This window comes from Necator americanus, chromosome I (genome assembly GCF_031761385.1).
Source record: "Necator americanus strain Aroian chromosome I, whole genome shotgun sequence".
NCBI lineage: Eukaryota > Metazoa > Nematoda > Chromadorea > Rhabditida > Ancylostomatidae > Necator > Necator americanus.
This window is the reverse complement of record NC_087371.1, coordinates 30477859-30492407: the sequence shown is the minus strand read 5'-3', so window position 1 is coordinate 30492407 and position 14549 is coordinate 30477859. Positions and strand designations below refer to the sequence as shown.

Sequence of the window (14549 nt, the reverse complement as noted above, 5' to 3'; positions counted from 1 at the left end):
AAAAAATGTTGATATGTCGCAAGGAAACAGGCAGGTCTGATGAGAAATTCCCATAATTCATTTTATCAAGCGCCAAGCGCTTCATAAAGGCTTAGTATTTTGACGAGTGAAGGTAACTTCTCTTTCTGAGAATGTACTTCCATTGAAAAGATTAAATCCAGCCTTTGTATGTTCTTCATCACCTAAATGGTCAAACGTTGTCTGGAAGTGAAATGTCGAAGAACTGACTATCACATGAAACCTAGATAGTCCAAGATATGTAGTGAAAACACACCTCTATTGCACGTTCCTTGCAGAGTAATAGTTCATGTGTATTGTTTTGTCGGCTGAATTTCTAAAATTAGAATTTTAAACCTTTAACTAGATGGAAGACCTTTTTCTTCAAAAACCAAGATACGGGATAGTTTGAACATTCAAAATGTGTCAACAGAAAGTAGATGCGACAAAGTTTAAATCTGGATCATGACATCGTAAGTTTGTTGATGCTGTCAGTCTTTGACGACACAGAAACAGTGGTATGATGAATTTATAGAATAAACTATGGGCTAGCGAGGAGGAGACACTTGACAATACTGTATGCAAGTTTCTAATCCACAGCTGCATAGTTTAAAAGTAGAATGACCGCGTAGAGTTTGTGGTGGGCAATATTAAATGTGAAATGCAAATACGGGTACCACCTTGTCTACACTGGTGGAACAACTAACGCGCAGTCTGATACTATAATCGTTTCTTAGCTTGCTTTTCTATTTAGTGGCTTCTGGTGAGATGTTTGAGAAGATGGACTGTCCATGCCCTTTGAAGTTGACGGAAAGAAATGTTAGCAGAAAAAAAAGCAGTTTTGGCTCTCTGGTTTAATCAACACGAAAAGAGAGCAGTCGGGATGCCAAGATTCAAACGATGTCGGATTCTCACCCTCTTGTGGACTTCACCAACGAAATGCGACTGATGCGCCGGAAAAGCCCTTCCTTTGAGACAGAAAACACCGTTTCAGAGGCATCTGTTAATTTTTTCTGACTTCATTTACATCGTCATCACGTCGTTCCATTGTTTTTTTTTTTTGATAACGTGTGATTAAACAACACCACGATCTCTAGTAATTTTCGTTTAAACCATCCTCAAGTTGAAATTAAATCTACAAATGGACTCCAAGTTTCACATGCTCACAACATCCGCTTTCCTCAATTTTCACATGTTTCTCAAAGTGTCATCTGAAACCTTTCACCTAAGCTCACGTTGTAACATACGTGAAATTTCTCTCAACTCATTGCTCATAAAAAGACCAATGTCTCAGTCAACATTAAGGGATTTTGAGACTTACACACGGTGAAGAGAAGAACCACTTAGGGTACGATACATTGTAGAGTCCGGCGGGCTGGAATAGGTTTACCAAACAGACCAAATAGGGCCTGAGCTGAAACAGCAAAGGCTGTAAAGAGGGCCAAAACAAGCAACTTTCTTCGCTTGAAAAACGATGTTCTTGACCGCTTGGTTCATTATGTTTGAATGGAGCACCTAAGAATCTCTTTTGATGATTTATACCTCTGAGAACCTTAACGATGTCAAGGTCCAACCAATTATAAGCTCTTATTAGAAGCACTACCCTTTAGAATGCTCTGGCTGTTCGATCAATTATCATTGGGATATTAAAGATGGTCCTATGCAATTTTATAATAGGAGCCTTGATCATCTATAAAAAAGAAACCAGTGCGGGCTGCCATGCCGTCCTCTTGCGCTGGTGACGCTGTCTTCAAACACGGATACTAGTATGAGCAAGGAAGTCTGCTTAAGAAAACAGTTTAATAAAAAGTCACCAAAGAGTCTTCAAATTATCTTAGAAGAAGTCTAAAGATTATCTTAGGAAGCAAGAAAGTTCTTGTACTTGTAAAAATGTAAACTTGTACTTGTACACTTGTAAAAATTATGATCAATGTAGGTGAAAAAAAAACAGCTGTTCCTACCGTCTATGTATCAGAAACAGGTCAAAATCAAAGATATTAAATGCTAACTGTCTGAAGGCAGTTTCGTTGACATACGTGTGTTCGCATTAAAATATCCCCGCAGTATTAGTTGCATTCTAAAGACGGAAAGATGTAGGTTCGCCGCAAAACCCGAAAAACGTCATAAAATCGATCAGCGCAAGAAGAAATCGTCTACGGACTTCGCATATCGGTGAAAAACATCAAAGATTACCCCTAAGGGCCAAGTTCTGTCCAACCCTACAGGATACAAAAGAAAAACCCAAATATTGACTATTGAAGCAATCTTCACAGCTTTTCTCACCTTGTCTCATTGAGTTTTGAGGTAAGGAGCGATTGAAGTCCTAATGCAGAGACATCACAGTGGGCTCCTTCAACCCATTTCGAATGCGATTCCAAAAAAAAAAGAGAGAAATTAAACGCTTGGGCGCGACATTGTTGCCCACGAACAGACCTGTTTTTTTTCTTCATCCTGCTGAACATTACCAAAGACCGAACTATGCGAGAATTAACTGAGAGTCAAAAATAAATTCACGATATTTTAGCGTTTGAAATAAATGTATAGGGTAAAATTCAGAACCGCTGGCGTAATATTGTCGAGAGTAATCCGGGAGCCGGTTCAATATCAAAAAGTGTTTAAAAGGTGAAGCTCTTTACTGAAAACGAGAAAGCAAAAAAAGCTAGTTGTCAGCAAAAATTCTACAACTGAGCACCCAAACAAGTACGTAGAGTGTGAACAAGGATATCCTGATGACTTATTCCAGGAATGAAAAGTGAATTCGAGAGCCTATAGTAGCCCACATTTTGTTAAAAGAAAATTTCGTTGCTTTCTATAACCAAGTTCACCGTTGACAAAACCCCCAAGCGGCATCGCACAGACTACGAGCCAATATTCAATCCTTTTCACCTTCGAACACGTACATACTCCAAATATCTTGTTTCTGTTTTGTTTAGAAAGACTACCTTCGTTAAGAGCACACTCTTTGTATTATTAGTAAAATTATCATTTATTATTAATATGATTATTGTTAATATAAGATTATTCAAATGTTTAGCTCTTACCTCACATTGTCTCACCGAGAAGCCAAGTAAGCGTTCCAGTAGCTGGCTTGAAACGACGCATCTTTGTGAGTCCATCGACTCATCAGCGATGTCCACGTATAATAACCATGACCCGTGCTTGGCGGTCAAATCACCTCGCATAGAGCAAACACCCTAGAATGGATTGCGGTATCTACCGAAGTTGAATGACTGAAGTCATATTACATGTGTCTAAAAATAAAAAAAAAATTCAAAAATCCTAACGATGCTGCAGCTTTCGGAGTAAGCGCTTTCGCCAAGTCCGAAGGTAATTTAGTATTTAAATAATACTCATTAATTTCTACCATTACGTTCACTACTTTCGGTAGCATCCAGAACTTCCGCTTTGCGAGTACGTCCGCAAGCAGAGTAATCTTGAAGTCCATGAGCTTATCCATGATTGATGGTCGAAAAAAAGACGATGTATGGAAGAGCTAAAGCACGTTGAACTAAGACACCAATGAGGGTGCAACGAATGTTAAATTTGGAGCTCCTATAATCAAACGTTTAGGAAACGAACTCTTTCATTACAGCTGATCCATCCAGCCGTCGTATTAGACCCAGTAACCTTCCCTTCACTCAAATGCGATCGTTTGTAAGTAACGACTGCAGTTGATGGCTGTGTCCTTTGCGTAATATTTCGAGATAAAAGGTCCTTTTGCTAAAATTAACAAGAAAGAACAGATCGAGGGAAAGCGAAAAGCTTAACATACAAACATTATAAATAGTACGGAATCGGACGTTCGAATCTGATAACATCACTGTACCGTTGGATAAAGGTCATCCGAAAAATCTCCAATTGAACTGATTAAATATGAGTCGTCATGCACTGTGGAGCCATCGCAACGGTTTATGCCCATAATACTCGACGCATGTGTAGCCATTGCCTAAATGGTTTACAAATTCATTATTAAACTAGGTACTTTTCGTAACTTATGCTACACTTCCAGGGTTCTTCTTGTGACCGCTTACTACTGTTCGAAGAAAAGGAGGTGAAAGGAAGGAAAGGAGATGAGGAGAGAAATAGATGTTTGACTTAAGGAATTCTTTGAAGCGTAAGAATGGCGAAAACAGGATATTCGCAAGAAGTGTGGTGTACTACTGTTGTCCACATGCTTTAACGATCCTCCCCGGAAGATTCTTTGAAGCAACGACTAATATTATTAAAGTAACCCTACTAACCCTAATGCCTACTGCAAAAAGAGGAAGCAGCAGCGACCAGAAAGTAAGGCCGAGTTCTGATCAACCGCTGTATTTCCTAACTGTGCAAGGATTCTGAATTGGAAAGTGATTAATTTAGACCTTTTTTTTGAAAGAAATCTCCACTTTGAATCTTTACATTTCTATTGAGATTCGAAAGCGTTATAACTATTATTTATTGGGGATACTGTTTTTTTTTTCAGGAAAAAAAAGTCAAAAACATCGAAGTATTCGAAAATGTCCACTACGCCTAAGCAGAAGATTTGCGAAGTAATGAATTCAGCTGTTAAGAGCATCTGAACTCTGTAGAACACCTTTGAGTGGTCTCATTAACAAACATTCTACGTAACAAATATACGGTCCAAATTAGTCGGTACTCAGTGAGTTACCTTCCTAAAGAATGCACAGAATACGATGCGAGTTTTGGCGCTCATATTTTTCTCTATCCATATGTTGCAACCAGTAGGCTAGCTTTAACGATCTGCTTCAGCAAAGTTGTCTATTCTATTCAGTTTTGAACGAATTTCTTACCACTTCTCCCAGACTTTTCAGACCACGTAATTTCGCGTCCAGAGCTTCTTGATTAAGCCCTTCGACTTCCGATTCGCCGGAATTTATGATCAGAATTACATTACGTACTCAACGTTATACCGTGCTTTCACGCCACCCGCACGGCTATGAACTCTGCAGCCGTGCGGGTGGCGTGCCGGCAGCCTAATAATAACCAGTCGGAAAAGCGGTCATCAAACCTCTTCACTCACTGAATGATTGGCAGCCACTCACGCTTCGTGCAAGTGAAAGTAATCCCACTATTGTCTACTTCGATTTCTTTGAAATTTTCAATTTTGTAAGCAGAGAAGATCCGGGATGGAAAGAAAACATGACAGAGATGCAGATTACATAGTGTTATATTCTACGAATCTTACGCTTGATCACGCTAGTAGTGGAACAATCTATGTGCTTTGAAAGCTACAGTACTACCTTGACAGCTCCTGGACCGATTTTATTGGGAAGCATGACTGAACAGTTTTGTTCTCCGCTGCTCTTAATGGAACTGCTCCCAATCCTTTTGTTTTTTGCCGATGTTATCTCTTTCAAATTAGAACGAGAAACTTGAAAGTAATCCGTTATCGATCGATTTCCTGTAGTGTTGAAATTACCTCTAAAATATTAAAATGTAGTGCAGCGAAGAAGTGTACACCTAACACAAAGTGAAAGAAAAAAATCAAACAATTTTATAGTGCAAAAGTAAAAACTAATACTAATAATAACAAACCTTAGACTACTGTATCTTGACGATTTTGAATCTTCAGCGATGAAGATGCTGTCACATATCGATGAAGATAGATCTTCCTACAATTTATTCGATAGACATTCTTCATGTTTTCATGAAAAAAACTCAACAATTCAATTAACTCAGTGTTCTTTCGAAAACAACAAAAAAGCATACTTTTCCACTTTTGCATGAATTCCGGGGAATGATTTTTTGGCGTAGTTGTTCTAGCGACCGGTGATAGGTGGTCCCATCCAAGAGAGATGCTGAAGAACAAGCTCAAGGGACAGCTGAGGGAAAACCCTCATACCTTTAAAGATTAGTTCAACATATTCTGTAAATTAATCTTCATAAATATTTTTAATATCTGTTAAAATTTGTTAAAATCATTCATCTCTGCTGTATTTATCTAAATAGCTAATTCACAAAATGTCTCTTCTCTTATTCGCCTTTCAGTGGCTTCATCAAGGAAAACCTCTGCAACTCATCACCAGTGTGCCATGAGAGTACAAATAAACAAATTACTGACATTCTAATGTAATCATATGTTTGAATTTGTGAGACGAATTTTTCTTTAAGGTGGATACTTCGGAACCAGAGAATACATCGGAAAATTTTTAAAAAAGTAGCTTTCATTACTGCAGATGGACAAGAAGATCGAATTCTGTGATGGAATGCGAAGAAAGGAAACATCACTACTTAATTTCCTAGAAATCCGGAACATGTGAATTGATTGGAGAATTTCTTGGGTTATGAAAATTTTCTCGGTACTAGACTTCAATTTATTTAGAGATTGTCGAGAAGTTTGGTGTGCAAATGTTCTGCTAACGCAGATCCAGAAAGAACAATTGGCGCCGTAGTCCCCTACAATTTTCGGTATTTCAAAGGTTTCGATATTTCAAAGACAAAAACCCCCCGGAATACAACGAAGGATAGTGACGGAGCGTCGTATGTACAGTCAACTGTAACCTTCTTAAGCACCGAAAATTTTGCGTGCATTGATCTTCATGAATTCACCTTGGAAAATCGCAATCTGCTGAATTCGAATCTCATATTTGATCTTCGAATAAATTCTGCAAGAATGTCGCCAACCATTACTCTGCCCGATCTACTGCTCAGTGAAAAATTGCAAGCCAAAATTCTATGTGACCTGTACTGAGTTTCCCAGATAGCATTTGCTCCATCTCACAAAGTTCTACAATCATTACAGCAGCCGGTTGCCACGTATAGTTTGGAAAGATTTTGGGAAGGAAGTTCTGTAGATGTGGTTTCTACACTACAGATAAAAACTGAAGGAGACTTTATAATAATGTAACTACAGTAGAGTACGTAAACGCAATAAAGGAAGATGCAATTTCATCAAGGCATCTACCTTCACTCTTGGAAGCGGTGATGATGAGGATTACAACGAGATAATATAGGGGTGAAAGTTGATGGCCAGCGGCTACGTATACTGTCTTGGTTTCGCTGATAGCGTTCTCATAGCTCCATAGAGAATGTCACAAGATGAGAGAAAAATTTCGACAATAATTGTTTTGACGAACTGCTGAGATTCAGAGCTCCAATTCCTGCGTTTGCTTTTCTGACAATACAATGTTCGATTGGGATAGCGAGTGGAATATCATAATCTTTTAATGTCTTCTAAATGCATTCAACCCCAACCTCTAGAAATGTTAAATACTTAACCAACACACAATAAAAAGCATCAAGAAAGAATAAAATTGCACTCAGTTTTATTTTGGTTGCTCACTAGTTGCCAAAGTTCGAACAAAATTGTAAGCACCTCATCTCCTTAGGAAACGTAGAACAGATCATGAGGGCTTCAGTGTTCGGAACTCCCAAAAATACTTGCTGGAACTTCACCGTAGCAACAGAAGTTCTCCTTTCTAGCAAGAAACGTTCAAGAGTATGTTTGTAGGCGCTTTCATTTTGCTAAAAGAGTTTACAATTTTCTAGTCAAATGAGAACAAAACTTAATACTTAGGATAAAGCTGAAGTAATTTTTTATATAGAGAATTGTTTCCATTTTGCAGTGGTCTCAATCGTAAGCAGCGGATCGTAAAATTCGGGTTCATGAAACATTCGCGAGAATAAGATAAAATGTACCTTCACAACTGTCACCGTGATGAGATTTTCTACTGTCAATGTGATGAACATGAGCTGTGGTGGTAGCAACGCTTTGTAATGAAGGTACAACTGCAGGCCTCCCAATGCTTAACTTCTAAATTATTAATAGTAAACTTCCAAAAGATAGAACTGGATAAAGAAGTTAGATTGCTGTTGCCTCCGGTTCATTTTCGAGAGGCACCTCCGTATGAGTATTCTGCAGTAGCTCGTTGGGAATTCGTTGCATGCGGATTGGGTAATGAGAATTTGTAGAAAGGCTGAAGCCAAAACAATAATATCCATACAAATGTCCAATCAACAGGCGCTATCAGTATCAAGAAACACACTTCGAAATTGTTTTTGGAAATTGGGTAGGCTGTCTTGGATCTGTTTTGGATTCCAGCCGCTCTTTCGAAGAAGGCAATTGACGCAACACTCCATTGCTAAAGTGGAGAGAATGCTATCAGAGTAAAAACTTCCCAAATGCAATATTCCATTATATAACCTTAATGTTTCGCCATCGCAGTCGCGGAAATGAAGCACGCTTTCAAAGTCTCCTCCAAGTACCTACAAACACTTTACAGGTACATAAAGAGCACTCTTTCAATGTGACCTGTGTGAAAAATTCAATCACTCGAGCACTCTAAGATAGAACAGCTTATTCAAAGAAGTTCCAAATACGCCTTCGCAGTCTTGCCACGTCGAACTACACGATGAAAAATAGAGAAGGGGCAAGCGGAACCAGAAGTGGTACGGCAAACGAGGTGAAGTACACCTATCTCGTCGCATGAGAGCTTAAAGTCATTATTTTGTCACTATTCTGTACAGGGAGCTCGACTGGAGTGCGCCAGCCTTGTGCGGCGCCGCATCTTCCGGGCCATTTTTTTAATGGCAATCAGGAAGAAATGGACGGAATCATCCCTCTCTCCGTAGTCTCCCATCCCGTTTACGAATACTCCACCTGAAATCTGCACCACCTCAGATTCGTGGGGTGATGCCTTTAACGGTTTGCTTGATGACCTCGTGCTGCAACGAACGTTAGCCATTCGGTCAGAGTGTTCTTGCGAACGGACACTGGAGCTCTGGTTCAAGAAATTCGTTTCTAGCAATTTTGATCTCGAAGAAAAACCGGGTCGCGGTCGCAGATCGTCGTTTGATAATGAAGATCTGGGGAGAGCCGTGGAAGCAAATCCGAGCAATTAGCAGATGACCTGGGCGTACATCATACTACAGTAGTTAGACATTTGGCGGAAATTTGCAAGGTGAAGAAGATGTCAAAGTGGGTGCCTCATGAGCTGACCGAAGAGCAGCGTCTGACACGTTACGTCACGTGTTCTAACCTTTGATTCCGTTGAAAAATGAGCCTTTTCTTAGTCGTATTATAACTGTAGATGAAAATTGGGTTCTTTACGATAATAGAGAACGTGGATTTGTGTGGGTAGATAAGGATGCTCCTCCAAACACTTTCTAAACCCGATCTTCATCCCAAAATAGTCATGCTTACAGTTTGGTGGTGCTGTAAGCGTTTAATCCAGTACAGCTTCACGAAACCAGGCCAAACATTTACAGCATAGTCCTACTGCTGAGATTTAGAGCATATGTTTGAAAGGCTGCAAAAAGTTGTGGACGGCAGTGGTGAATAGAGGAAGGCCAATTCTTCTGCAAGACAACGCAAGGCCACATACCGCACAAATCACCCGACAAAAATCAACCAATTTGGACATAGAAGTAATCCCTCACCCACCGTATTCCTCAGGCCTTTCCCCAACAAACTATCACTTTTTTCGAGCTCTTAATTGACATTTGATCATTTGACGTCAGATTCGGTCTTTCATCGCATCTGTTTCATCAAATCCAACAACTTCTATGAACTGGAAAAACGTCTTACTGAACAATTCACTTAGATCCTGGAAGCCCACCGCCTTTTTCTTTTCGATAGAACTTACATAGCCTCACCGTATTTCACTGACCCGGCGCTCAGGACTGAGAGTTCTACGTCTGTAGACATTTATTCGCAAGATCTTGTGTTTTTCAGGCTTTTTTTGCAACTTTCAATTTAAAACTGTTTCAGCGCCTGGTCTTGGCTGATATGTAGAGTTCCAAGTATGACCACACTGCAGTCGGGTCAAAACTGCTTGACTCGTGGCGCAGCGGTTGCACTGTCAGTTGAGCCTACGCAGGTGCGAATCTGCGCGAGAGTCCCACAGCGCCACTTCGAATATAGCCATACATGCGCATATAATATAACCATATTTACAATGTATAGATATAGAACGCACTGTAGTAGAACATCGTCCTCTTCCAGATTCTCTGTTTTCTTGTTGTTTTCCCGTGGAAGGAGCTTCTAAACTCGGAAAATATACCTAGCACCGCAGCCCTCATAGTAAACTAATAGTAAAGATTTCTCCGGGACTGTTGCAGCGAGACCAGTCCTATCAACATGGCGCACAGATCACTCCACTGTTGAATGTAGTTGTTTTGATGCTTATGTAATAGCCAGCTTGTAAATGTTAGGAATGTTAGTTAGAATTGGGAGAAATATGTACTCCAAAGAAGATGAAAGGAAATAAAACGAAAAAGTGGATGTTGAGAAGTTGGCTGTGGCGTTATCAGAAAAGGAACGGACACTTTAAGTCTACTTTGCATATACATTAGAACTGTTTGATCATTTTTGAATTCATTCTGTTGCTCTCTTAAGATGATCTTGCAATTTGTATGCGCTCTTCGTAACTCATTTAAACCGTCAGGTTCCTAATCTACTGAGATGACTTGAAGGGATAAATCCTCGATCCAGAGATGGTAATTATTAAAAAAAATTCTGATTTAGAGCATTAGCTGGTTAGGTCGTTTATTTATCTGAACAAATCGAAGAGGATAACATATGATGCAAACCTGACAGTTTGACGAGTTCAGTAATAAGATACCTCTTCTAAGGAGAACTCGGGAGATGAGAAGTATCTGAACATGTGAAATGCAAAGGCACACTGACCGCCCTTATACAACCGCATTACCTTTGTACCAGAAGGAGCCTTTTCATCCAAGAATTGCTAAAATTAGCAAAAAAAAAAACCGTTGACTTCATGACGGCTGGAACTATGTCACCTACAACTCCTCCATACTGAATCGCATGTACAACGTTCTGACCATCAGTTAACTTCATCTTCAAAAAACAATACTTTCCACCGTCCTTTCGGCTTGGATGTGTCGCCTCAACTGGGGAGATAATAGAACTTGCATAATACAAAAAAGAAGAATGATATTGCTCACCGGAGATGGCTCGTCAGAAGTACCGTTAGATTCTTTATCATTGTCGAACCAATACAAATCGTTAGCACTTCCGCTACTCTCATGGTATCGGTCATAACGGGAATTGGCAACATTGACCACAGATACAAGATGAAACAAATTGTCAAATTGACAATCGAAATATTGGAACAAATTGTTCCTAAATAAATATATGCTCACTTGGAGTATCATCCGGCTCGTTATTACAGCTTTTGTGGCGGTAACAGGCATTTTCGCAACAGGATCACACGAATCGGATAAATTTGAGTGAATGAACTGCTCAAGCAGTGCACAACGCAGGTTTCTTCCCTTAATAAACACTTTTTTTGTCTCCAATTACGACTTACATGTGTTATGGAAAACTCTATTGAACTTAATATCATGCTTCGACCTAGCCATCCATCAAAGTAACTTTTAATTATAAGTGCATGTATTTGTTACTTTGATGGGTGCCTGCTACTTGCTTGTTACTTTGATGGATGGCTGCTACTTACTCGTTTTACTTTAGTCAACTTAGGGCTCAAAATCTACCCTTTTTTGTCCGATTTTCGAATTTTATCACAAAACAGTTGCGTCTCTTTTCTTACAATTCAAGGCGGTCTTTGCGATAAATACTACTACACAATACAGTTCGCTTGAGGTTTATTGAAATTGAAGAGGTTTGTAAACTTGACCACTACAATGGACTCTGGTAAGAAATGATCCCATTCCAAAGATTTCGCAACAAAAAATCCTGAATAATGCACTACGGGAGTCTTCCGATTTTCAGTGCGACGGCAATTTCACAAAAGTACCACTCATATGATATGATGTTTAGGTCATGCTTGAAATGTATATTCGCAAGCAGAGAAAAGAAAACCTTAACAGCAGAAACATACAAACCGTACTTCATTAGACGATTTTTCGTCCACATGAAAGAAGCAGAGTCGATGAGCAAGACATCTACCGAAAAGACAAACGATCGTTAGACTACTATCAACTATTTGACGGAAACCATACATGGAGCCCTTCAACATCCGTTCGCTTGGTTGGAACAATAGGATCCACCGAAGATGCCAAAAATGCCTAATCGAAGCAGGAATATCGACAAAAATAGATAGAAATAGAATAGAAGACCATTAAGAGGGGGTTGTCGTGGTGTTGTTGGTGGCTATGCGAAATCGAAGCTTCTAAATCTTGAAAGAATAAGACGATCGTGATGACAAATGGGAAGCTGATGGAGGTGGTTAAGCGACAAAGAAATCAAAATAACTCCATTATGCAAAACATCTACTGTTGGTGATTTCAATACCAAATTAAGTAATAGTAGTAAGTAAATAACAAGTAACGTAAGGTTAAAAGGATCAGAACATTTCAGAATAACAGAATAACTGCACACTGTAGAAGCGCAAAATAGGGTGCCAATCTGCTCCAATGACGAGGCTGAGAATGTTGAAAAAAAAACACCAATACAAAACGAATGCTACCACAGTTGGATCTACAGCACAGCGCCGTCTGTACGTTAGTGGGAGGACTGGGGACAATTCTTTGTCAATATGGTAGCATTAAAATGCTACATCCTACTTACTTAACTTTAAAAGGTCTCACAAACACAGAGTGAAAATATCACATAACGGATCTAAAAGCTCTTGCTGCAGCGTCCGCACTAAAAAAAATCAGTCTTTTCCTACGCATGAACTACCAAAGTGATCCGAATCGATCATCAATCGTTGACGTTAATTTCAATCGCCTCTTTGAAATTACTGTCAACTGATAGCAACTGATAGCAGTTACACTTTGCAGCATTTCATTTGCTAATTGTTTATTCCCACATATTGAATTTTTAATCACTGACGTATCCTATATCGCCGACATGTTGACAAAGTCCAGGCAGTTCGTAATTTCCCTACTTGTAGATGTCCAGGATCTGCGATCAAGAAATGGCTGAAGATTCGCTTTGAGTATCCTCATCAAGGCACATTAAGCGTCCGAACTGTAGGGCGGATATGCAGAAGGTTCCTGCGACGACCGCGCAGGTTCATCAGAATCAACATCGCGACATGTGAGCGCGTGTTGTCATGTAAGAAGAAGGTGTTCCTCCGTATCCTTCTAAGAGTTCACGGCCGCGCGACTGTGAACTCTGCAGGCAGCCTACTTTGAAGCCATCTGGTCCAGCTGCTCGCAGTACTTCTCAGCACTGATACCGGAACCATAGGGCGGAAGCTCGCAGTGATTACCTTGGCATTCCACCAGGATACAAGATGATCTTCTTGTTCTCATAGGGGAAGAAAAAGGTCAACTAAGGAAGGAGCAAAACGAGTGATAAAACTAATGGAGAGGACTTCACCGAGTATGTATAGTCGGGTCAAAACGACATGAAGCACGGTACAGTTGTGTAAGCTGTTGTGCCAGCACCGCTTCGAGCGCAACTGCACCGTGTTTCATGTTGAATCTACCATAATCCTGAGGACGCGTCGAGTCGTCGTGTTACAACATGCTTTACGCTGACTATAGTTCCCCTCAAATGGGTAGCGATAAATCACACGCAGGAAATAACGTGGAAAGGTTACTCTGCCGTGCAGCGAAAGCTGATTAAAGGCAGCGTACCACGAAACTGGGGCAGGTGTAAGCGCAATCAGTATGACGTTCTGCTGTCTGCACTATCGATCGGAGGTTCGAATCCACCCTGGTGTTCACCAAGCCCCTCATCGTTCTGCGGTCGATATATTGGTACCTGACTTGTCTGGAAGGGTAAAAACACTGGCTTGACAAATCAGCTAGCCCCCCCCCCCCCCCCCAAATCATTGTGTACGCCAGTTACACGTTCGCAAACTTCGTAAACCTTAAACGATTCTGATGTGAAATGAAAGTGGTGGCGCATCCCAAGGGACGCCAGACACTTTATCTTTTATTCTCACTTTAGAGGAATAGCACCGTCAGGAACAACCATCAACGGGGAGCGTTAGTGCTAGAATAGCATAGAGTAGCGAATACATACGATAGTTTAATAATTTAAAGTAAATAAAGATCAAGTAAATAAATTCCTAGGGCGAAATCTCTAAAGTGTAACAGAAATTAGTTGCCAGCTTAATAGTTTTCGATGACGCTCCAAAAAGAGCGTTTGAAAGCCAAAAATATAATCTCAGGATCGAAGATTACTGGAAAGCTAGTATCGCGACAGATGTGTACTGAGAAATGTAATTCCAACGGATGATAAGGATGAAGCTCCAGTCTGTTAGGAAAACATCATAGTGGTGCGCAGCGAAGTTGAGTGGTTGAAACAACGTAATGAAGACAAAGATTTTAGGGTTGAAACAATTTCAGTTTATTTTGACCCGCTTATCGTAGATGAAGTGGAGAAATTTTAGGAATTCTGAACCAATTAGGGTTGAAGGCCGGACACCGCAGTTAAGGTGAACATATACAGTTTTCTACAAAGTAGTACACATAGGACATATAGTGATCAACGATACCGAAGAAAACGTCACATCTAGATACAATATTTGCAATTGAAAACAAGAACCACCCCGAAAAAAGAATAACCTCACCTTTCCATGAAGTTTGAGGAAATCGATCGCACTGATCAACCATTTCTCTCTTACACGGATATGCAGATCAAGAAAGAATTTCACAAATCCTACATCGTCCAT

At 40.1% G+C, this 14549-nt stretch overlaps 1 protein-coding gene across 3 annotated transcripts; it reads right to left on the bottom strand.

The window, feature by feature from the left end:
* Positions 1-65: 65 nt before the first annotated feature.
* RB195_007336 (uncharacterized protein) lies at positions 66-14455 on the bottom strand (the record flags this gene model as incomplete). Of its 3 annotated transcripts, XM_064180901.1 has the most annotated exons (20): positions 66-182; positions 275-334; positions 3039-3191; positions 3362-3490; positions 3577-3717; positions 3824-3943; positions 5238-5418; positions 5533-5609; positions 5707-5795; positions 7636-7750; positions 7814-7913; positions 7983-8078; positions 8141-8202; positions 10528-10593; positions 10647-10682; positions 10742-10843; positions 10903-10980; positions 11101-11229; positions 11808-11862; positions 11920-11936. In XM_064180901.1, the coding sequence occupies 20 exons, from the start codon at positions 11934-11936 to the stop codon at positions 66-68; spliced, it is 1923 nt and encodes a 640-aa protein (XP_064037737.1). The 3 variants fall into 3 exon arrangements, with proteins under 3 accessions (XP_064037737.1, XP_064037735.1, XP_064037736.1); XM_064180902.1 differs by lacking the exons at positions 11808-11862; positions 11920-11936 and adding an exon at positions 14448-14455 and having other exon boundaries at positions 10903-11080; positions 11128-11229; XM_064180903.1 differs by having other exon boundaries at positions 10903-11229.
* Positions 14456-14549: the final 94 nt, after the last annotated feature.